This window comes from Malaya genurostris, chromosome 3 (genome assembly GCF_030247185.1).
Source record: "Malaya genurostris strain Urasoe2022 chromosome 3, Malgen_1.1, whole genome shotgun sequence".
Classification (NCBI taxonomy): domain Eukaryota; kingdom Metazoa; phylum Arthropoda; class Insecta; order Diptera; family Culicidae; genus Malaya; species Malaya genurostris.
In genome coordinates this window covers 219,776,776-219,802,903 of record NC_080572.1, presented here as the reverse complement: position 1 = coordinate 219,802,903, position 26,128 = coordinate 219,776,776, and the positions used below count along the sequence as shown (strand labels likewise).

The window sequence follows — 26,128 nt, the reverse complement described above, 5'->3', positions numbered from 1 at the left end:
AATATATTAAAAGTATTTGGAAAACATATCTCGACATTCTGGAAACTGGATGTCGGAAAGAGTGATTAACTGTTTAGATAGGAATCCCGTACAAGAGGTCGCAAGCAAGCTGGGCGTGTCGTCTACAATGGTGCATCGAGTTAAAAAGCGAATTAGACTGTCGACTCACAAGAAGGTGGTGACTTTACATTGTGAGAATAAGTGAAATAAGTCGACCGGACTACGATCGCGGAAGCTGAACATTATTGCCTTGTACAGGATGATGAAACCTACGTCAAGACTGAAAAGGCAAATGTGGCAGAGATTATGTTAAGCTGTCGGAGTTCGAAAAGAAATGTTCCATGTGGCGGTATAGATCTGTTCATGTGGCCAGAAGAGTGAAATTTACATCGCCCAGGACCAGAATGATCAATCAGAAAATTTACTACATGGAATGAAAAGTTCCGGACCTCTCACGGAAAAGACGTGACCATCGTGTATATTTTAGTTGAGAAAAAGCCTCTAACATAGATGGCCCAATACCAAATTTTATGACAATCTATCCGCTACTGTTTGAATAACAGCTGATCGTGATAGACGAGTTCTAGTTTCCATCAAGTTATGGAAAAAGACGAGTTTCGTGTCCTGATAAAACAGCAACAGAAAAATTGAATGATTTGCGGTACGGATTGGTCCACCATCCCCCGTATTCTTAAGACCTGGCCCCAGCGACTATTATCTATTTCCAAACCTGGAAAGGTTCCTCCAGGGAGATAAATTTTCGTCGAGTGCTGAGGTCATTGCCGAAACGGAAGCCTATTTCGAAGGCCTTGGCAAAAGCGCATCAAAATGTTGGACGACCGGCGGGCCAAATGTATCGCACTAGATCGATATTATACTGAAGAATAAAGAAGTTTTCACAGTAAAAAATCGTCTTTTTCTTTGTTTGGCTCGGGACTTCTCTTTCCATGTTGTAAGCGCAGCAGAGGGCGAAAATGCGTTGGATGCGTTTTCTCAAGCAATATAATTCTTCCGTTCTGTTTTGGCTTGTTTTAGCATCTAGCCATAGCGGAATGAAGGCCATAAAGCGTCGGTCCTGTAAAGTTTCGGTCAGCTGCCATTACAGTCGAGAAACACTTAAGTGGTAGGGTGACAACATAGCGAATTTTATAGAGAAGCATCTTTCCAAGTATCAATTTTTTCTTATGGTATTGAATTTGATACCGAAAGTTGAATAAGTTTTATTTGCTGCCGCTTGTTAGAAATGAGCGGTTGAAATAAAATATGTCCAAATTTGCAGAACTGATGTAAGGAGAGTGACGTTCTGTTGGTAGCAACTCAAAAAATTGTATTTGAAGTTTTGGCAATTCTTATATTGAATTTGACATGTTGTCCTATGGCTTGGAATGACACAAGCTGTCGTCGCTCTCCTTACATCCCCTCTGAAAATGTTTTACTAGAGTGCCTTCGATTTCAACTGATCGAGAAATATTAGCAATTCTCAAGACTGGAAAAGTGAATCTAGATTCTTTACAGATGACGACATAGCGAAGTAAAATTGATCGCTAAAGTTGAAGAACACAGTGTCCAAATGTTACTAGAAATGAAAGTTATTTCATTCAAAACCAAAATGAATGAATTTCATGAATTTAATTTTCTGATCATGCGGATTTTGTCACAAAAAGCCACTGTGCATACTTTGTTTTTCCAAAATTGATCTAGACTATCTTTTGAAAATGGTCAAACTTTTTTACCTATTTTTTCTAAATATTTATAGTGGTAAAAATCGATCAATTTAAAAAAAAAATGCTGAAAAATCCTTATTGGCTAAAAATTTAAAATCGATTTAAAAAAAATTTTTTGTCCAAACTTAATTTCTATATTTTGTTCAAACTTTATTTGGTATCCAGTGTCTTTTTATCGAAAATAAAACTTCACTTAATTGTCATCATTATCATCAAAGATTCCAACGAATATCAATTTGTGAGAAAATTACACCGAATACCCTATTGCCAGTTGCCCGATATTAGCATAAAGTATCATAGATTTAACATTTTTCGGGTATGTTTTTTGCAATAAATTGATTAAATAAAGTCTAGTTCTTTCGTTATTTTCGGAAAGTTATTTGAATGATCAAATAAAAACAATTTATCCACACTTGAACAAAAAATAATAATCCTAATTGTTATCAGCGATTTTACGAATTTTGACCCAGTATTGACATGACATACTACAACTGATTGTTGTAGGTGACCAGCGATCTACCTGGGTACCTTATGTTCTGACCGAGTATCACAAAAAAGGAATCGGATTGTTCATGCAGTATAAAATTCTTCCGCACCTCCTTTCCAGTGGAAAGAATGTCCCCGTATTAGGATATGGCCGTTCGAACATAATCATTGGTAATGGTTGATGGACGTTAATGCGCACTATGGCATGATCCTCTCCCTACAATGATATGTTGTATTCGACGTTTTCATGATCAATAACATAGTATGGCATTGTTTCTTTGAATATTGAGCAATTCCAAGAATGAGTAGATGAAAAAGTGACAAAATCAGAATCGACCTTCTCCAATTTCGATGAAACTTTGCACATGGCTTCAGTATGGCAAACCATAAGTTTTGAACCGATTAAGAGGACATTCCGACTCACGACTGATTTTTAAAAAAGTACGTATGTATTTTTGCCTTTCATAAAAATTGCCTTTTTCAAATCGTTGTAACTCGGAAACCGTTAATTGTACAAAAATGGCATTCGGGAAGAAGTTGTAGGGAATCGATTTATGCTCTAAAAAACTACAAGGATCAGCCCTATGGGGTTGTTGGAGCCGTTGATGTGGAACAAGGCAACCAAAATTTCTAATGATCTACAATCAAACAGTTTAATCAATTCGAACCAACACCGAACATCATTTGTCTTGATTTGCATTTGTTTTATGACCGACGAAATTACACCATTATCCCAAATATATGCAATTATATCTTTGTACATACTTGCGATTTCGATAATTAGGCTTCTCTTCGCCAAGCTTGTGTTCAAGTTTTTTATGCAAGCAGTTTTTTAGCGTTAAGTTTCTCTATCATTCTGCGATTTCGGTTGAAGCGATAAACTATTTCTCATTATCAATCGAGTTCATCTAATATAAACTAGAAATTAATCTCAAGCACTCAAAATTTATCCAGAGGTAGTTGTCAATTTCTCATGGGGAAGCGACATAACATGGAATTCCGAGCTTGCATGACACAAGACCAGAGTATACCAATTAAGGGTCTGAGTCCATTGTGTTTTAGGGCGTTTTAAAGGGCTATTTTCACGCTTCAAATCTGATTTTCTCAGAAACGGTGAGGAATATCAAAAAAACCCAACAGACTGTCTTAGAAATTTAGTTTAGATTATTCTGTGAAAATTTCAGAATGATTGTTTGACTTTAGCGGTCGGGAAAAACTTTTTTTTGAAGGAAGAGTTGCATAGCTGAAAACGGCAACTTTCAACTTGTTCATTGAATATCTCGCCTTCAAAAGCATGGATCAAAAATCTATCCTGACAATGTCTAGATAATTGCTCTTGTATCCTGATAACGTAACGAAACATGAGAGAGAAATAAAATCAGCTCATCAAGGCTGCCAATTAAGAGGTAGCTTTGTTGTATTTTATGTGATGTAGTCAAACTTGTAACCGAAAATATCAAAACTTTCTTGGCCACCCGGCCACATCGAGAGTCATTTTACACATTTACGAGAGAGCATGAAGAGAAATGTGATACGCACAGCGAGCAACACGGTTTTACGCTAACAACTGGCATCAGCCCTTAAAGCTTCAAATCGTTTTATGGCACGTTTTTGTCTTGCTGTCTAGCAACAACCTACCTCTAGCATGCTAGGAATAGGACTGAAAAGTTAGGTTTCATTTCGCTTCTATTTATAGATTCGCGTGCTTCCAACAGCTTCGCTTTTGCATCGATTGGCCAATCAGAGCGATGCTCTCTCTTTGATACATCGCTTACTCCTTCAAAACCGTCGACTATGGCAGGGAAATCCGGTATGCTGGAGATTTTTTGCAGACAAAATAGGACACTGCTAGCTATTAATCAACATTTCAATGAATGATCAGTCGGTGTTGAACAGTCGTTCGCACCGCACGCGTATAGCTCTTGGCTCCTGGAATTTTTTTTCTGGCTACCTAGAGTTTCATTGATTCAAGGCTTCAGTCTTTTTCAAGGCTACCTGAATCACTAACTAAGTGACTAAGTGATACAAAGAGTGATATTAGAGTGACTAAGTGATACAAAGAGTGATATTAGAGTGACTAAGAAATTAATCAGCCTTTTTTAAGGCTAGCTAGGAGTCTAATCGAAGACTAATTTAGCCTAGTTAATTTAATTTAAAATTTCATTAATTTCAAAAATGCCTGCGTCCAACCGGAAAGGCAACAAGCCTAAGGCTAAAAATAATTCAATACGGAATAAATCACAATCCGTTATTCAACATTTTTCTAATAGCATTCACGATCTTATAGAATCTGAATGTAAAAATAAAAGACAACGGACGGATTTCCCTTCCGTTGATCCTATGCCGTCTAACAATATTTACGAGATTCTTCCTGAATCCGATTGTAGCGACATAGAAGAAAATTCTTCAAAAATTCCCAAAATGGACGCTTGTCGTTCTGGGAAGAAACATCAATCTATGCCACCAGTGACGGTGATGATTTCCGACTTCAAAGCATTCCGTACTGAGCTTTCTACTTTTCTCCCGGAAGTAAAAGTCTCATTTCAAATCGGACGAAGAGGAGAATGTCGAGTCTTGGTGGATGGATTGGAAGATTATGAACGTCTTATTCGATATTTGTCCGAGAAACTTCATAAATTTTATTCATATGATATAAAATCAGACAGACCCTTCAAGGCTGTCTTGAAAGGATTATCAAATGATCAAAGTATTGATGAAATTAAAAATGAACTAAAAGAATTGCTTGGTTTTGCCCCTTCCCAAGTAATACTTATGAAAAAAAGAGTGAATGGTACTTCTAAACCACGCTCTGGAATTTCCCATGAACTTTACCTAATACACTTCAATCGAAGTGATGTAAACAATTTGAAAACTTTAGAAAAAGTACGTTTCATTTCCCACATTAAAATTCATTGGGAACATTATAAACGGCATAATCGTATTGCAAACTTAACGCAATGTCGTCGTTGCCAAGGCTTCGGTCATGGAACCAAAAATTGTCATATGGATATACGGTGTTTGAATTGTGGTAAATCGCATTCGAAAGACGCTTGTCCAATGAATGAAACCACTGATAAATTTTCATGTTCAAATTGCAATGGAAATCATAAATCCAATTATTTGAAATGTCCTGTCAGGGAAAAAATTTTAAACGCTCGTTCGCTTAGACAACAAGTCAAATCAACGACCTTAAATTTACAGAACATACCTGAAAATTCTTCTAAGGCACCTGCCAATTCGTCTTCTAACGAAAACAATTTATTGACAGGTAGATCGACCTCGTCATCATCTTCTTCTAATGTCAGTTATGCTGGTATATTAGGTAGAAATCTATCTCCTATTTCTTCTAATGTAAATAATCAAAACACAGGACCGCCTTGCAGTTCTTCTTCTAACGAAAACAATTTATTAATAGGTAGACCGGCCAAATCATCTTCTTCTAATGGCAGTCTACCTACAAATATTCCTTCAATGCCATTCGCTTCTTTAAATGAAGTCAATTCAGGCGATATAACTGAAAATAAAATGATCTACCTACAAGATCAACTTTTTCAAATGATCATCCAAATGAATTCGACTTCATCACTTTTTGAAGCATTTCAAATCGGATGGAAATTTGCAAATAATATTATAATGAATTTAAAATTTAACAGTGATGTTAAATAATTATTTGAATATTTTAAATTGGAATGCTCGATCTTTGAAATCGAGTGAAGATGAATTTTATAATTTTCTCAAAGTTCACAAAATTCATATTGCCATTGTGACAGAAACTTTTCTTAAACCAAATGTAAAATTGAAAAGTAATCCACATTATGTGGTTCATCGATTTGACAGGTTTACTGGAATTGGTGGTGGAGTTGCCATTTTTGTCCAACGGCAAATTAAACATCGAATTTTACCTTCTTTCAATACTAAAGTTATTGAAAGCTTGGGAATCGAAGTTGAAACCATTCATGGAATTTATTTCATCGCTGGAGCATATTTGCCATTCCAATGCACCGGCGAACAATTAAATTTCTTTAAAGGCGATTTGCAAAAACTTACAAGATATCGATCGAAATTTTTCGTAATAGGGGACTTAAATGCTAAGCATGTCCAGTGGAATTGTAGGCAAAATAACAGTAATGGTAAAATACTTCATAATCAACTCTCAGCTGGTTACTTTACAGTTCTTCATCCCAGTAATCCTACTTGTTTCTCTTCCGTGAAAAACCCGTCTACAATTGATCTGGTTCTAACAGATCAAAGTCACATTTGTAGTGAACCGATTACTCATGCTGATTTTGACTCAGATCATCTTCCTGTAACATTCAGACTTTCCAACGAAGCTATAATTAATCCAATTTGTTCTATTTTCAACTATCATAGAGCAAATTGGTTGGATTACAGATCTCACATTGAAAATCATGTGGATCATGAAACTATTTTAGAAAATTCTGCGGATATCGACACAGCAATTGATAATTTGAATCATTATATTATCGAAGCTAGAAATCTTTCAGTTCCCAAAGCTCAAACTAAATTAAATTCTCCTATCATCGATGACAATCTTCAACTGCTCATTCGGTTGAAGAATGTTCGTCGACGACAATATCAACGTTCTCGTGATCCTGCTATGAAAAACATAGTTAAGGATTTACAAAAAGAAATTAAACATAGATTTACTCTTTTGCGAAATGAAAATTTCGCTAAAGAAGTTGAACAAATTAAACCATATTCTAAACCTTTCTGGAAACTTTCTAAGGTTCTTAAGAAACCTCAGAAACCTATTCCTGCTCTCAAGGAAGGAAATCAAATACTTCTTACAAATGGCGAAAAAGCTCAAAAACTTGCTCAGCAGTTCGAGAGTGTCCACAATTTTAATTTGAACGTTGTGAGTCCTATTGAAAATGAAGTCTCACTGAAATATGATCATATTTCAACCCAAGTGTTATCACACGATGACATTATTGAGACGAATTTTGATGAAATTAAATCAATTATTAGAAAACTTAAAAACATGAAGGCTCCTGGTAATGATGGAATTTTTAATATTCTTATTAAAAATCTTCCCGATGTTGCCTTGAGACTCCTGGTTAAAATTTTCAACAAGTGTTTTTCATTAGCTTACTTCCCAAAAAGATGGAAAAACGCTAAAGTAATTCCTATCCTAAAACCTGATAAAAACCCAGCAGAAACATCAAGTTATCGCCCAATTAGCTTACTTTCTTCTATCAGTAAACTTTTTGAAAAAATTATCTTGTTGAGAATGATGACTCATATAAATGAGAATTCAATTTTTTTACCAGAGCAGTTTGGATTTCGTCATGAACATTCAACTACTCATCAACTTGTCAGAGTAACGAACATGATAAAATCAAATAAATCTTCTGGGTTATCCACTGGAGTTGCTCTTCTAGACATAGAAAAAGCATTCGACAGTGTTTGGCACAAAGGTTTAATAGCAAAAATGTCTGATTTCCAGTTTCCTATTTATTTGATCAAAATGATTCAAAATTATTTAACTGATCGTACTCTTCAGGTTAGCTATCAGAATTGTAAATCTGAATTGCTACCCGTACGTGCCGGTGTTCCGCAGGGTTCGAGTGTAGCTCCAATCTTGTATAATATTTTCACTTCTGATCTTCCAAATCTACCCGTTGGTTGTCAGAAATCGCTATTCTGTGACGACACAAGTCTGTTAGCCACAGGTAGAAATCTAAGAGTGATCTGCAGTCGCCTACAAAGAAGTTTAAATATTTTCAGTGATTATCTGTCAAAATGGAAAATTAAACCAAATGCAGCAAAAACGCAATTAATTATCTTTCCTCACAAGCCAAGAGCTTCTTTTCTTAAACCAAACAATAATCACATTCTCAAATTGAATGGCTTGGAATTGACATGGTCTGATCAAGCTAAATACTTAGGTTTAACGTATGACAAAAAACTCACTTTCAAGGATCACATTGAAGGAATCCAGGCAAAGTGTAATAAATATATTAAATGTTTATATCCTCTTATAAACAGAAATTCTAAGCTCTGTCTAAAAAACAAATTGTTAATTTATAAACAAATTTTCAGACCAGCCATGCTTTATGCGGTACCAATTTGGTCAAGCTGTTGTTCCACCAGGAAGAAAACGCTTCAAAGGATTCAGAATAAAATTCTGAAAATGATTCTGAAGCGTCCTCCCTGGTTTAGTACAAATGAGTTACACAGACTCACAAATATAGAACCATTAGATGTAATGTCACATAATATTATAAGCAAATTCCGACAAAAATCGATGCAATCTTCAATTGAATCGATTCGCTCTCTGTATTAGTTAGTAAGTTAGTATATAAGTCCCTTTTCCCCATTACACAATACAAGTAGGTTTAGAATTTTCCCTACACAAAAATCTCAGAATTGCGGAAGCAAATGATGTCTTCATGGTAATAACCAAATCATATATATATATATATATAACAGGGCTGAAAAGTCACCACTTGTGGCTGAACACCCAATTTAAATCTTAATAATTTAATTTTAACTCATATTCCAATAAATAGTTATTTAAAAAAAAAAAAAAAAAAAAAAAAAAAAAAAAAAAAAAAAAAAAAAAAAAAAAAAAAAAAAAAAAAACATTTCAATGATATACAATTCAAAATACATGGCTATGAACATTCAAATCAATACGTAGAAATATTTCCTATCAAATGATGAAATAATATTAATAATTGATACAAAACAGACTGAGCTGTAAGTGTTTAAAACCTGACCACATTTCTACGTGTAGTTTTTTTTGAGTTTCTGATTTGCACCCCTAATAAAGATGTGTTCCACATAAAAAAATATACACTGAAAAAATTTTTGATTTTTTTCTCAATAATAACAAAATAATCCGAAATAGTTAAATAAAAAAAAGCATGGTTTTAATTTTTTTTGATGATTTTTATTTTAAAGCTGTTATTAAAACCTACCTACGGTTTCCGAATTAAAACGAGAAGAATCTGATTATTAGCATGCACCCGTAAACTGTTTTAGCTGTAATTTCTTCATTTTTCAAAAGGCACGGATGGGATAGTCATCAATCTGTAGGTTTTAATAACAGCTTAAAAAAGATTATCAAAAAAATTTAAACCCTGATTTTTTTATTTAACTTTTTCGGATTATTTTGTAATTATTGTGAAAAAAAATCAAAATTTTTTTTCAGAGTATATTGTTTTTAGTGTGCTCAATCGATTCCCTACAACTTTTTCCTGAACACCATTTTTGTACAATTAACGGTTTACGAGTTACGATTTGAAAAAGGCAATTTTGGTGAAATGCAAAAATACATATGCCCTTTTTAAAAATCAGTCGTGAGTCGGATTGACCTCTCCATCGGTTCAAAACTTATGGTTTGCCGTACTGAAGCCATGTGCAAAGTTTCATCCAAATCGGAGAAGGTCCCGTCTGATGATCTGCTAAGCATTTCTGGAATTGCTTAGTAGCTTCCTATGCGTTTTTTCATTGAACGTAGCTTGGAAAATAATATTCCATTGCTCAAATACATTTATTGCTATAAAAACATAGTTTTTTTTCTAAATTTGGTAAAAAGTTTTTCCTTTTTCTCCAAATTTTCAAAACATTCATTAGTTTTCTTGGAACTTGACGTTTTTTTGTAATATATAATTTTAAAAAAATCGTACGGCAAAGTTACTGAGAATTTTGAAAAATAAATTTTATTTTCGATTTCACGAATAATTGAAAGATCTTTTTTTTCAGTGTATATTTTTTGTAGAAAGTTCAATTGATTATTTACAACTTCTCCTATATTTTTTTAAGAATCTATAGATTTCTAGTTATAATTGTTTGAAAATAATATGGCTAAAAACACATACGCCCTTTTTAAAAATTTGTCTTGAGTGAATAAAACCTCTAGACCAGTGAAAATTACTTCATTTGCTATAAAGAACACACATGCACACTGTTTCATACAAATCGAAGGGGGTTGTGCCAGAGTTTTGCCATTTTTTTTTAATATTTGGCATGGAATTGCTCTATAGATGTCGCCTAGTTCTAAAGATAATTAAAAAAATGAGATGGACTCCGAATCAAATATCATCTTTTACGCGGCGCGAAATTAATATTTCGATCACTGCAACGGAATCAGAAATATTCTATCGGTTTTTTAAATATTTACAGATAGAATACGTTTACTTAGTTTTTTGTTTTCGTCTTACAAGGTGAATTCAAACTGACGCTCACAACTCTAGAGCAGGGCTTGCAAATTGAAGCAACGAATATTAACAATAGAGTTTCACTCTCAGTGCTATTCACACACATTCGTATGTCAGGTAAAATACACAGCGCAACCCAAGCAAGGAGAGCTGCTTCGTTCGTTCATTAGTTCATGAATATGCCAGCTATCTGAGACCTATGCTTCATAAGGTTAGCATTTGATGAATAGGAGAACCTATTGAAGATGCCTATAAGGAAACTAGATTCATTACTTTTAGTTCCGATGAATATTAATTTAAAGAACATTAATTTTTGTGTTTCTAGGATATCTGCACAGTGTAAGTTCCCAAGAAACAAATTGATTGGTTTGAAAATGGGCTCAAATGCAAAATTTCTGCTATAAAATGTTTAAAGAATGTTTGAAATGTGATCAAATTTGGTCTTGGAATGCGAACATGATTTCTGTAAACCTACACTGTTAAAACACCGTAAACATTGCCTATATGACTTTACTTCGCGTCTTGTAGCACGCCGTGAAGCAAGGCCTTCTTTCTCGTACAATACTAACAAGAGCGAACTCTCCATTTCATTACATTGCCATGGATTGCTTAGTTCATGTGTTAACTGAGCTCTCAGCACAGGCAATTTACTAGGCAAGGGAATTGGTCTGCTCAGTAGCATATACTCTCACGCATCTAGTTTCTCTCTAATATAGGTCTCTCGTTCAGCTATGTCAAGCAAAGTGTTCACAGCAGATGTTTTTTTGTTGCTTCGTTCGTTTGAGGATTCACAATACAAGCCCTGCTCTAGAGCACTTTTATAGCAACCTCGCTTTCAGAAGGAGCTAAACTCATAACTTTTGTTCTATTGAATCTCACGTACCTTCTTCAGGCTGAGATGTATGCGATCCAGAAAATTTTAATTTTTCCTGCCAAAGGTTGAATTTTACACAATTTGAAGTCAAAAACGATTGTTTTGGTATCGACAATTTCGATGCCTTTCGTTCGTTAAATTTGTCCTTATCAAAGCAATCTTATTGATCATTACACTTCATTGTTCATAGCTTCTAAGACTGGCCCTACCATGATATTCGTGTCTCGGAAGAGACACAACAGTAAACTGAGGAAGCCGATGAATAGTTCTCTGAATTACAGAATCTGAAGAATTTTTTATATTGTATTGTGACTTGCGATGTGAAATAGGTCTAGCACGAGAATCTCATACACCGAAAATCATTGAATATTTATAACTCGAAGATGATGCTGTGTACTTGGCGGAACTACAAAGATGTTCTCTATTATGAATTGCTTAGATATTCCGAATAAACCGCTGGAAGCTATATCGTTTAAAAATGATACAGGAGCGCCAAAGCAATCTTGTTCCACGATATTGCGCGGCCGTAAATTGCAAACGCACTTGAAACTCAGCTCCAAACGCCGAAACGGAAAGTGCTACCTCACCCACCATAGAGTCCAGATAAAGAACCTTCGGATTTCTATGATCGATAACTGACGCGGACCTTGCTGGACAACGGTTTTGTTTTGAAAAAATGATCAGATAGGCAAAGGTTGTCGAAAGTAATGGACAGTACTTTGAATGAACCGATTTTGCACAATAAAATCGTGATTTTGCAGAAAAAAAAAATTTCAAATCTATCTGTACACCCAGTAACATATAAACGCCATATTATGTATACCCTTGAAACTAACTTTTTCCTTAACCTATATTTCCATCATCTGCTTTTAAAAGTTTGCTCTTACATTCCCGGATGCATATCACCGAAGTACTTATACATTATTAATCAGCTTGAAACAGTGAGCTGATGCTAGCCAGTGTGTGCTCTTATTTACCCCTTTCTGAAAGCAGAACCCTCCTGGCGCCAACACACTGTCCTTCATCTTTCCCTGTCAAGTCGATAGATTCAAAACTGAAAAAAAACACAGATTATAAGCTTCAACTACTTCAGCCGTAATCCGATTTCCCACATTAGACATTAGTTATAGCTCATTTTGGTAAACTTCCGTTGGCTCAGTTTAGCACCGGTTCGGTTTTTTGCATCCCTCAGCAGTTGATGTGTTCACTAAATATTTACCGTAACCATATGGCAAAACTTTAAATTAGATTTTCCTGTTTGCTAGTCGCAGTAGAGTTTCGATTAGTTTATTTTCCATCCTCCTGTTACCTAGTTTTCTTTATCAACTAGTCCAAATTTTGCTAAACTTTTTCAACTTTGTTTGATGCGTTCTATAGGTAGGTCTGACCGGATGTCTGAAGCCAAAAGTTAGTTCCATTACTCATATATATAAAACTACTGATTCTGGTCGAATCCGTTTGGCGTTGTGTAGTTTTACTATTGTCGCGTTTATCGATGTTTGAATGAACGATTTTTTTTACTACTGGTTCCAACTGGTTCGATTTTCCGATCGTAGTTTTACAGTAACGTATTTAATTAAAGATCGTAATTTTAGTTAACATGTGTTGTCGGTAATTGGCATGGTTTCTGATTAGAGTTTCCTTAGCAATCCTTTTAGGTTTATATTCTGGAGGAATTCTTTGACAATAAGACACCCAGTGTCAAAAGGCATGAGTTTTCAAGTCGATTAAGTTGTTTGACATTTTTGATAAACACACGTAGAGTTTTCTTAGTTTTTTTTTCATTAAACGCACCGTTTTTAATAGTTGGCCGCAATCAACACCCAGCTTTGATAATCAAAGCCCAAAAGACATCACGTTTGAAATCATGTTTTGCTTGCAGTTTACTTGAGAAGTTCATATCACTGGTCCATTTTGATTCGTTGGATGAAATATTTCGATTACGTTGAAATATTTCGAAACGCGTTCAACGGAAGAAATTACCTAACCGATTTGTAAATTTTCACTCTCAAGGTTTCACTGACCGATTCGGAAAACACCCAGTACAAGGACTACATGTACGATCACGACATCCGACACCGTCCGCTCAAGTTGAAGAAAAAATTCTACGAATTCTACACCGCTCCCATCACCAAGTTCTGGGCGGATTCGGTAAGACGGACGAAAGTTCAAGCTCAAAGCTGCGGGAACTAATTTCCTTTCCGGATTCCAGATGGCGTACGTATTTTTCCTGGTGATGTTCAGCTATACGGTGCTGGTCCGGATGGAACCGTATCCCAGCTGGCAGGAAGTCTATTCGATAGCCTACATCACAACGTTGGGCTGTGAAAAAATCCGGGAAATCGTTTCTTCGGAACCGGTGGCGATCTCGTAAGTAAACGTTATGTTTTTGACAGCAAGAGCCTAAACCCTATTTAATTCCAGTGTTTTGCATATCAATTAACATATTGTAAATATAGTATAAAATTGCGGTATTAGTGCGAGCTACTGGGTTGTCCAATAAGCATTTTTTTAATTTATCGAATAAGAAATTCCAGCATTTTACAACTGAAATGGTGACAAAATAAAGATCGACTTGTTACAAATTGAATGAAATTTTACATACGTCTTCCGTAAGGCAAACCATTTGTTTTGCACAGATGAGGAGTGCAATTCGACACAGGAGTGATTTTTAAAATTTAAAAGTTCGGAAGTATGGGGAGACCGGGGCTAAGCCGGACACTTTTTGGAAATAAATAAAAAGCATTCATTATAACTAGGTTTTCAGCCCAAGTAATCTATACCGTTATTTAGCATCAGCCTTCAGCTACAAATTCTAATTTGAGGTTTGAAAAACTATTCATTAGTGTCCGTAAATTTAATTTGAATTCACTTCGAATTTTCTATGAATTTTATTAAAATTTACTTCGAATTTACTTTGAATTTATTTTGAATTTACTTTGAATTTACTTTGAATTTACTTTGAATTTACTTTGAATTTACTTTGAATTTACTTTGAATTTACTTTGAATTTACTTTGAATTTACTTTGAATTTACTTTGAATTTACTTTGAATTTACTTTGAATTTACTTTGAATTTACTTTGAATTTACTTTGAATTTACTTTGAATTTACTTTGAATTTACATTGGATTTACTTTGAATTTACTTTGAATTTATTTTGAATCTACCCTCAATTTCTTTTGAATTTATTTAGAAACTACCTTCTATTCCCTTTGAATTTAATTTGAGTTTACTTTGAATTTATTTTGAGTTTATTTGAATTTACATTGAATTTACTTTGAATTTACTTTGAATTTACTTTGAATTTACTTTGAATTTACTTTGAATTTACTTTGAATTTACTTTAAATTTACTTTGAATTTATTTTGAAACTACCTTCAATTTCTTTTGAATTTAATTTGTGTTTACTTTGAATTTATTTTGAATTTACTTTGATTTTAGTTAGAATTAAATTTGAATTTACTTTAAATTTGCTTTGAATTTATTTTGAGTTTATTTTGATTTTAGTTAGAATTAACTTTGAATTTACTTTAAATTTACTTTGAATTTACTTTGGATTTACTTTGGATTTACTTTGAATTTACATTAAATTTACTTTGAATTAACTTTGAATTTACTTTAAATTTACTTTGAATTTATTTTGAAACTACCTTCAATTTTCTTTGAATTTAATTTGAGTTTACTTTGAATTTATTTTGAATTTACTTTGATTTTAGTTAGAATTAACTTTGAATTTACTTTAAATTTACTTTGAATTTACTTTGGATTTACTTTGGATTTACTTTGAATTTACATTGAATTTACATTGGATTTACTTTGAATTTACTTTAAATTTACTTTGAATTTATTTTGAAACTACCTTCAATTTTCTTTGAATTTTTTTTTGAGTTTACTTTGAATTTATTTTGAATTTACTTTGATTTTAGTTAGAATTAACTTTGAATTTACTTTAAATTTACTTTGAATTTACTTTGATTTTACTTTGAATTTGCTTTGAATTTACTTTGAATTTAATTTGAGTTTAGGGGTTTTATACTACTTTCCAATCAATATGTTGCCAACTTTATTATCTTACTTACTTACTGAGTAGATCAATTCATTTTTCATGTACTGAAGCTAAGAATTGCCTTGCTTCTCACTTTCTACAAAATTTGTTTTGAACTTAACTAAAGCAATTGGTAAAATTTGTCGCTAATCCGAATTTCGGTTCGAACCTGTCAAAAACCTGTTTTAATCCACCTAGTGGTGTAATGATACCTTTCTCATAAAGGGTGATTTTTTAAGAGCTTGAGAACTTTTTTAAACAATAAAACGCATAAAATTTGCAAAATCTCATCGGTTCTTTATTTTAAACGTTAGATTGGTACATGACATTTACTTTTTGAAGATAATTTCATTTAAATGTTGACCGCGGCTGCGTCTTAGGTGGTCCATTCGGAAAGTCCAATTTTGGGCAACTTTTTCGAGCATTTCGGCCGGAATAGCCCGAATTTCTTCGGAAATGTTGTCTTCCAAAGCTGGAATAGTTACTGGCTTATTTCTGTAGACTTTAGACTTGACGTAGCCCCACAAAAAATAGTCTAAAGGCGTCAAATCGCAACTTACCGGTCCATTTCTTGAGATTAATTGTTCTCCGAAGTTTTCCCTCAAAATGGCCATAGAATCGCGAGCTGTGTGGCATGTGGCATCTTGTTGAAACCACATGTCAACCAAGTTCAGTTCTTCCATTTTTGGCAACAAAAAGTTTGTTAGCATCGAACGATAGCGATCGCCATTCACTGTAACGTTGCGTCCAACAGCATCTTTGAAAAAATACGGTCCAATGATTCCACCAGCGTACAAACCACACCAAACAGTGCATTTTTCGGGATGCATGGGCAGTTCTTGAACGGCTTCTGGTTGCTCTTCACTCCAAATGCGGCAATTTTGCTTATTTACGTAGCCATTCAACCAGAAATGAGCCTCATCGCTGAACAAAATTTGTCGATAAAAAAGCGGATTTTCCGAATGGACCACCTAAGACGCAGCCGCGGTCAACATTTAAATGAAATTATCTTCAAAAAGTAAATGTCATGTACCAATCTAACGTTTAAAATAAAGAACCGATGAGATTTTGCAAATTTTATGCGTTTTATTGTTTAAAAAAGTTCTCAAGCTCTTAAAAAATCACCTTTTATATACTATTGTGGTTTTCTATTCAAAATTTTTTACGTTTTTTATTTCGCCGGTTTAAGTGACGGTGCACAATATTTAACACACTTTACCCTATAACCCCGGAACCGGAAGTAGGATCCGGGTGAAATTCAGGACTTCCGTATGGGACCGTAAGACCTTTCATTTGAATCTAAGCTTGTGGAAATCGGTCAAACCATCGCTGAGAAAAGTGAGTGAGATCCATTTTGAAATATATGACCACTATTTCCGATACTTCCGAAACCGGAGGCCGGGAACCAGGTTGGCCAGAATCGATTTGTTCAATTGTCTACTGATAATGGCTATCGATTTGTATAGTTTTGAGACCAGTTTAGAATTTTTTTTTACATTTTTGCTTTTCTCATATAGAAAGGTTATGCAATCACTTGAAAAATTGACTAGTAAAAATTGGCCCGGAGGGAGCAATGTCTGTGTGTGTGTATGTCCAATAATCTCACTATGTTTTCTCAGAGATGGCTGAACCAATTTTGACAAGCTTAGATTCTAATGAAAGGTCTCACGGTTCCATACGGAATTCCTGAATTTCATCCGGATCCGACTTCCGGTGAAAAAAACTACGTTTTCTAATGGATGACCTAACCGATCAGAGAACTATTTCATTCTGTATGTTGTACTAATTAATACACAAACAATCCCTTCGTTTCTTTCAAACATCGAAGAGAAACATTTTGCATAGAATGCCACAGTATTTTATATGAGAAAGGCATCATTATACCACTAGGTGGATTAAAAAAGGGTTTTTGTTTCGCCGGTTCAAGTGACGGTGTACAATATTTAAAACACTTTACCCTATAACTCCGGAACCGGAAGTTATAGGCCCTTATTATCAGTGTGAAGTGGAAATTAAAAGGAGTGAACGTATTCCAATTGGGTTTCACACGATGACAACAAATGAACGGTAAATCGAGTCCATCTTTGACGTTTACTGGTGGTTTGCGTACCATGGAATACTGTAGAATAGAATAAAATAATAATGACTGAACCAATGAGCAAACCACTGATAGCTGTCAAACGATGTTCATACAGTTCATATTGTGAGGATGTATCGTTTGGGACCTGATGGGTGAGATGATGTGTGAGTGAAATGTTAGAGTAAGTGCATGCAAGAACGATAATAAAGGCCACCGTTTCAGCTCAGGACTAACGTTAGACCAATAGAAGAGATAGAAATTGGGTAACGGTACCCCCATTCATCTCAAATCCATTAGTCATTTCATTTACGAAAACCATTAGTTATAGTGAGATCTGTTATCTTTGTTTGATAGAACAAGTTTAAGACAAACATGAAATTTGGAACATTTTGCTTCGCTAAAACAGCATTATTGAACCATTTCCGAAATACTTTTATGCGCTATTGCTTCTTAGAGACAAGGCAAAGATTTTGTATTCGATTTTTTTTTCAGATCGTTTATTTGATATGGCACATAGCTTCAGCTCAGAGGTGCCAAAGTCTGTATTGTATTTTTTCGTACAATATAATTACAATTATTATTTAACATATATACATACACATACAAGGTTGGTGGGAGAGTTAAAGAGTGGGGAATACAATTATGTTTAAACTATAGAAAATTAAAGATTAGTGTTAAAAAGGGAGCCGAATTACTGGCGGTTACTCCAGGTTAGTATGGAAAAAAAAACAAATAGTTACATACACACTCAAACAATATACAATAACACAAAACAGATAATAATAATATAATAACTTCAAAGTCTTCGTGAAATCTTCGTTTTATTTTGGCTCAAAATTTCCGATGTGTGGTTACCAAAAACCAATTAGTACGTCATAAGATGGCATTTTGGGGAAAGGTGAACTGTAAAGGATGTAAATGAAGAGAAGCAGTAACTAGATTGATAAACCAATAGTTTTCAGAAAGATGTAAATCGAGTACATATAAGTGCAATCGCGACTTGCTAGTACATCTCGCACCGGCACATTGGGTGGCCTACCTCGGGCCCAAAGGGAGTCTCTTAACTGTAATCTTGTGAAACGATTCAGGGCACATGACCACACAACATGCTCAATGTCGTGGTAACCATTGCCACAAGCGCAGATACCATTCTCAGCGAGACCAATTCGCCAGAGATGCGTACCCATCTCGGAGTGATTAGACATAAGTCGGGACATCACACGAATGAAATCGCAACCCATTTGCATCCCCTCAAACCAAGGTTTCGTCGATACTTTTGGTATAATAGAGTATAGCCAACGTCCTAGGTCTCCATTGCTCCATGAAGCTTGCCAACTTTCGAGTGTTTTCTGATGAGAAATGCTGAAAAATTCGTTGAAGCAGATTGGTCTTTCGTAAATATCACCTTCTAATGCGCCCACTTTAGCCAATGAGTCTGCCTTTTCATTGCCCGGAATGACACAATGCGAAGGGACCCAGACTAACGATATTAAATAAGACCGTTCAGATAAAGTTCGCAAGTGTTCCCGTATTTTCCCCAGGAAATATGGGGGATACTTTTCTGGCTTCATTGCCCGGAGAGCTTCTATTGAGCTTAGAATGAAGTAATGGTCTTTGAGCAAGGTTTCAATGATCTCGAGGGTGTACTGAATAGCAGCTAATTCTGCGACGTAAATTGAAGCCGGATCACTGAGTTTTTTCGAAACGGTGATGTTCTGATTGAAGATTCCAAAGCCAGTGGATCCATTGAGAACTGATCCGTCAGTGTAAAACATTTTTTTACAGTTGGCTGCTCTAAATTTATTGTGAAAAATATTGGGGATCACCTGAGGGCGTACGTGATCCGGAATTCCACGAATCTCTTCTATCATGGATGTGTCGAAAAACACAGTAGAATTAGGAGTATCCAAGAAATGAGCACGGTTGGGAATATATGAAGAAGGATTGATATTTTGAGCCATGAAATCAAAGTACAAGGACATGAAACGGGTCTGAGAATTGGGTTGTATTCGATTTGATCACAATTCATTAAATGAAAGTCGAGTAATCGGTAAAATAGTATGGTGACTCTACTAATGAGATGACTATTGGCACACTAGTTCTAGTTAGAATCTATTAGAATAGAAATAATAACTCAATGTTATGATACTTGCTTGTGGAATACATGGAATAAAAACTGTTGGGTATCAATATAATTTCCTCATATTGAAAGAGGCGTTTATATAGCGTGCATGCGTTCATTCGGCCGGATACAAACTAACGGGGAGTGCATACATTTTGGGCAGGGCTGTAAAGCTGATTGGAACCCTTTCCTCACCAAAATGTAATATAAGCAAACTATAAACGGTAAGGAATTTAAGCCCTCCCGAAGCTCAAGAAATCATTTGGGGAGACATGGGATGGATCGGACAAGTGGTTGAACCGGACAGCCAAAATATCATATAAATCTGCTATTATTTCGATTCATGGATTGACTTTGTATACGCGCTTGGAGATGACGCGGTAGAGCTGACTTGGATAAAAACCCAGTTTTAGTTATTTTTTTTTTTCGATAAAAAAATCCGATTTAGTCCCGGTCTCCCCTATATTATGAAAACACCTCCCGACTTTTTTATTGAGTGCGCGCCTGGTTAAATTTAAAGGATTTTGCCCCGTTTTTGTATCGTCGCTCGAAAAGGTAGTTTGAAATTTTAAACACATTTCACACGTAACTCCGGTACCGGCTGTAGGATCCGAAGGAAATTCAATAGCAACCTATGAGACTATAAGAATTTTCATTTTAGTCTAAGTTTACGAAAATTGACTAAGGCGTTTATGTCAATAATATTCCTGCTTTAGTCTACCTAGTAGTGAAATGATGCCTTTTATAAGCGTGTTAATTACTGACGAATTTTTCGAAATAAGTTTTCTTGAACGCCGAGGTGAGTTTGTACATCCATCTACAGAAAAGATGTATCAGTTAGAGCAGTTTTGAGCTCAGCTTAGAATATTTTTTTGCTTCGTCGATTAAAAATTAGGAACTTAAATCTTTTTGCTCTCATGATATTCTTAAACTGGAAACCAAATCCAGATAAAATGGGACAGAAATCTAATCCTGAGAAAATCTGGCTGACTGAAAAAAGTGAATTTCATACCCAAAAGATGCATATAAGAATTGATTTAATCTACGTCGTTGGGGATATCGCTACAAAAAGTGATATTACTTAATATTTTTTGGTCACAGATGTAAATGTTAATGATGAAATAAGATTGAAAATTATTACCAGTGTAAAATGGTCACGATTTTGTTGTATTTTTCACTCATCAATGATTATTTTTGTTCTAATCTACGAAAAAACAATCCTCAAATCCTTTTTTTCAGTCACAAATTTTCCGTTTGGGCGTGGAACATGTGGAACCCGTGCGATGCGGCGGCCATCATCTTCTTTCTCATCGGTTTGGTGCTTCGACTGCGGCCTTACACGATGGACATCGGCCGGGTGATATACTGCGTGGACAGCATCTATTGGTATCTGCGAATACTGAACATCCTCGGTGTCAATAAGTATTTGGGTACGTGTGAACATGACTGGGGTCCTTTTTTCTTTGTCAATTGATAGGATTTTGATTGATTTATTGAGTTCTTGAATTTTCCACAGGACCGCTGGTGACGATGATGGGCAAGATGGTGAAGAACATGATTTATTTCGTCGTACTGTTGCTGGTGGTGTTGATGAGTTTCGGTGTGAGCCGACAAGCCATCCTATTTCCCAACAACGACGCCAGCTGGAGATTGGTGCGAGAAGTGTACTATCAGCCTTATTTCATGTTGTACGGAGAGGTGTTCGCCGATGACATAGATCCACCGTGCGGAGAGGATCCTTCGCAACCGCAGTGTGTCACGGGTAGGTTGGGTGGAATGTGGGTTTTTGGTGCAGACCGCAGCATTTCATTTCCTTCGCACATGGGCGAAGACTGTCCGGATGGTGATTGACGTCGTTGATTTTTGTGTTCTTTTTTTTGCAGGACACTGGGTTACGCCTATCGCCATGTCCATGTATCTCTTGATTGCCAACATCCTGCTGATCAATCTGCTGATTGCAGTGTTCAACAACATTTTCATAGAAGTGAATGCCGTTTCACACCAGGTAAGTCAGCAATTGAATAAAACAAGGGAAAAATGTTTAACACTTGCTCTTTTTATAAACTCCTAGGTTTGGATGTTCCAGCGTTTCACTGTTGTGATGGAATATCAGCAAAAGCCAGTTCTGCCCCCGCCGCTGATAGCGTTCTGTCATTTCTACTCCTTCCTCCTGTATTTGATTAGGAAAGCAAAAGGCCTGCAACAATCGCGAGATAACGGTTTGAAGTTGTTCCTGGAAAAGGAAGACATGGAAAGGCTGTACGACTTTGAAGAAGAGTGTGTTGAAGGTTACTTCCGGGAGCAGGACGCGCTCCTGCAACAGTCGACCGATGAGCGCATTCGGAACACCGATGAACGCGTGGAGAACATGTCCCAGAAGATTGAGGATATTAATCAAAAGGAGAATATGCAAACAGCAACGGTCCAAAATATCGAATTTCGCCTTCGGAAGGTGGAGGAATCGGCGGATCAGATTCTCTCCCATTTGGCTGTGATACATCGATTCATGTCGGCTCACACGCAGATTCAGGGCAACCTGAACGGATCGATTAGTAATGTAAGCGGAACGGGTATTATGGGAATAGGTAGTGGAAGCGGTGGCGGTGGTGGTGGAACCGGGGGAAGTGGCGGAGCAGGTGGGGTGGTAGTGTTCGAGACTCGCACGAGGACCATATCGGAAACTGATAGCAATATTATCTCGATTAATCCGAGAAAGAAAATCAACCGCTCACTAACGGAAGTGCGACCGGATGCGTACATTTTCGACGATGGAATGCATTTTGAGGTGCGAACGGTGCCGGAGGAGAACGAAAGTGACCGATCTCCGGAAAAGACGCACGCGGTGAGTATAAATTTATAATGACCTTGCTTTTTTTCCAAAGGCTTTGTAGTCGGCTTTAAAAGAAACTCAGTAACAGTAATTAAACTACCCCCGGTCCGGTCATCTCCGGGAACCCGATGTGCCTTCTTAATTAGAGGGACTTTCAACCGGATCAGTCACGTACCCCGGGGGGAGGGGGGGGGGGGTGTCCAAGGGGCCCTGGCCCCTCCAGAAATCAAAATCATATAATTATTTAGAATGTCTCAGACATGTGTTACAGAAATAACAAGACAGTAAACGTAATGATATGTAATACAATATCAGCTCCAGTGGAAAAGTTTAAAGTGTATGTTAAAAACAGCCGTAAAAGGCACACCGAGAATTAGTTACATAAGCAATCTTCAGTAACATTATTTTTTAATCTTTGGGCCCCTCCCGAAATGAAATCCTGGGTACGGGCCTGAACCGGATACTGGATACCTCCCCTCCTGTCACGATTTGTCATAATATTTAAAAAATTTGTACCACTATTTCCGATACTTCCGGCGTAGGAAACAGGGAACATGTACCGTCCAAGTCGATTTATTCCACCATCAACTAATAGAATTTAAATACTTTTGATCACAGTTTTGAGGAGCTTTATGCTTTTTGCATAGACACCATAAACCGTTCATTTCAAAGAACCGCTCAGTACTCGATAGTTCTATCGAAAAAAAAACGTTCTGTTGAATCGTTCTTTCGTTATTCTAACTATGTATGTTCCTTCGTAAATAATATGGGATACTCAACCTGTATTTTATAGTAAAAATATTACATAATAATAAATACTTTTTGCGTATATTTCTACCAATAATCATTCTCTTTTGCATACATTTTCAAAGGTCGCGAATTTAGGCAATCTCTATCTAGATATCTCAAACCTGCTACCATTTCAAAGCACGCAGTTAATTTGTAAATTTCTCAAAGAACTCGATTACTTCCATTTCTAGTGAAACGAATAGATAAGTATCATTATTTAATGAAGAACTTCAGTTCAGTTATTCTTTAAGTTCTTTTGAATAATTCCAGAGATGATGTGTAAGCCATGAGAATTCACATCCTCCAAATCGGTTCCAGTATGATAAAACTTTTATTTTGTATCGATGCAGAGACCAATTTGATTCAAGACTGATTTTTAAAAAGGGCGTATGTTTTTTGGCGTGAACTTTTTTCAAATTGCGTTAACACGGAAACTGTAAACTGTACGAAAATGGTGTTTAAAACAAAGTTGTAGAAAATCGATTGGACACTCTAAAAAAATGTAAGGGAGAGCATTAGGTTACCGGTAACTTTTTCTTTTTAGCTCATAACTTCTAACTTAGTACACATTATGCGGACATCTATGCATCAATGGAAAGCTAAAGTCCCTGACTAACAACTGATTAAGAAACAAAGTTGATTTATTTGATTGAAAAAAATTGTTATCAATTCAGTAAAGTGATAAAAAAGGTGTTCGGTTACTGGCACCCCAAGAAATTTCGCTAAAAATGGAAAAATATGAGTAAAGACTGCAGCTAATCAAAGATAAAACAGAATTTACAGAAAAACACACATAGAAAAAATTACATAACTCTAAAATTCAAATGAAAAAAATGCGTAACCGATCTTGGCTTTCTCATATAGAAAGGTTTTGCAATCACTGAGAAAACCGACTTTTGACCGAGGCTCGGAAGGCCGAGTGTCATATACCATTCGACTCAGTTCGTCGAGACAGTAGACAAATAAAACAAACCGATTCTGGCAATCCTGGTTCCCGGTTTCCGATTCAGGAAGTACTGGAAATAGTATTCGTGTTTGGATCTAATCACTTTTCTCAGCGATGGATTGACCGATTTTCACAAACTTAACTCAAGTGAAAGGTTTTGTGGTACCATATTGAATTCCTGAGTTTCATCCGAATCCGACATCCGGTTGTGGAGTTCCAGGGTGAAGATTGTTAAAATATTTATACCGTCACTAAAAGCGGCGAAGTAAAAAGCGTAAAATAATTTTTAAACTCCCCTCAAAACTATTCCAATCGGTAGTCATTGTTAATAGACGACCAAACAAATTACTGTCGGCTTTCCTGATTTCCGGCTTTCGATTAACGACCAGAGATTGTGATTTTAGACTCAAAAACAGATCCCATTAACTTTTATCGAACCGACTTCGGTTATACCGGTTTCCGGATTCCGGTTTCGGAAGTACCTGCAATTATGGAACTCGCTTCGTTTTTTTAGATATGGTCTAATCGATCTGAGAACTATTTCACTCTGTAGGTTATACTAGTTGATGGACAAACCTTTCTGTTTTTCAGGAAAAGAAAATTATTTTGTGAAAATCCACACATTTATATATGAGAATATGAGAAATATGGAAAGGCATCATTACACCACTTGTTTTTTTTTTTGTTCAATAATGTAATATAATTTTAGGCACACTGCTTAAACTCTAAGATGCCAGGGGTATTTTCTAATCTTAATTAACGACTAACTTAATACAAGAATAGTATCATTAGACTATGTCATCTCGGGTTCTCGAAAATCCAGCTTTCAGCTGGCGATCGGCAGTAGTCGATGAATTGAATATTGCATGAGTCTTCCAGATGGCTTTGGTAAATATCTACGCTGGCCGCATCCTTCGGTCTGTACACCACTAGGTGTATTAAAACAGGATTTTTTATTAAAATATTTTTCTGTATAAGTCCCAGAGAGTCGATAGAAATATTTTTTCAAGATAAGACCGGATCCGAGTTTTCTAAGATAAGACGAAACGCATAACTTCGAAAGCTTGCTTAAAAAAAACGCAAAACTTCGAACATAGCAAAACAACATTAAAACACTTGAATAGGGGAGAATGTTCGGTTACCGGTCCCCCTTTATTTTTTAATTATAACTTTTGACTAAGTGAACATTATGTGAATATTAAGTAATTTTAGAAAACAACTCATGAAAGAATTACATTTACAATTCATTCCTGCGATTTCCTTTTAAGTAAAGTGATCATTTTTGGTCACTTCAAAAAAGATCTTCGGTTACCCCCCCAAGAAAATCTGTTAGAAATGTAATTTTTTTAGTAAATTTTAGTGTATAAGCCATGATTGAAAGAGAAAAACCTTTTTTAATCCACCTTGTGGTGTAATGATGCCGTTCTCCTATTACTTACGTTTTCAAAAACATCACTAGAAGATTCTGTAAAGATTTTTTTTTCAAACTTGAATAAAATCAAAAAACTACCATTACCTTTTCAATTTCTTAACAGTTATGTCAAGTAAATATAGATTTAAATGTAGCAATCCTGCACGTTATAAAAAATTGAACATAGCATGCTGTGTGCTAGACGGTGACGTTTTTTTCTTCCGTACCAGCACCGTACCGATTTTGCATCATTCTGTATGACAGTTTAAAAGTGTTGATACTCATTGCCCTATAATTTCGGAGCCGGAAGTCGGATCTGGATGAAATTGCACAGTGTTTGTTAAGACACCGAAAGCTTTATGCGGAAACCGTGTACTAAAGACTGTACCAAAAAGTATGGACGCACTTTGATTTTGCTGTAAATAATTCACAAGTGTTAGATATTCAAATTTTATTCGATACTCTGATAATATTAGACTACAACAACAGTATACTATTCTCGACATTTGCTACTTAGCCATTGTAGACTAGCTGGCGCACCTTCTTGCGAACGTTCCTCATTAAATTCCATACAGACTTCTTGGCGACAAGTATTGACACTTTTTTCCAATCTTCTCCGAACTGTTGAATGGT

At 35.7% G+C, this 26,128-nt stretch overlaps 1 protein-coding gene across 18 annotated transcripts in view; it reads left to right on the top strand.

The window, feature by feature from the left end:
• Positions 1–26,128, top strand: part of LOC131435438 (transient receptor potential cation channel trpm) — a 394,002-nt gene that overhangs the window by 351,935 nt on the left and 15,939 nt on the right. For 12 of the 18 annotated variants that reach the window (XM_058603330.1, XM_058603328.1, XM_058603325.1 and 9 more), the window contains 7 exons: positions 12,648–12,677; positions 13,284–13,421; positions 13,483–13,640; positions 20,759–20,949; positions 21,036–21,281; positions 21,403–21,524; positions 21,591–22,361. In XM_058603330.1, the coding sequence (XP_058459313.1) occupies positions 12,648–12,677; positions 13,284–13,421; positions 13,483–13,640; positions 20,759–20,949; positions 21,036–21,281; positions 21,403–21,524; positions 21,591–22,361 (1,656 nt within the window). The remainder of the gene's footprint in view (positions 1–12,647; positions 12,678–13,283; positions 13,422–13,482; positions 13,641–20,758; positions 20,950–21,035; positions 21,282–21,402; positions 21,525–21,590; positions 22,362–26,128) is intronic. The other 6 variants (XM_058603323.1, XM_058603324.1, XM_058603320.1 and 3 more) reach the window with 1 other exon arrangement.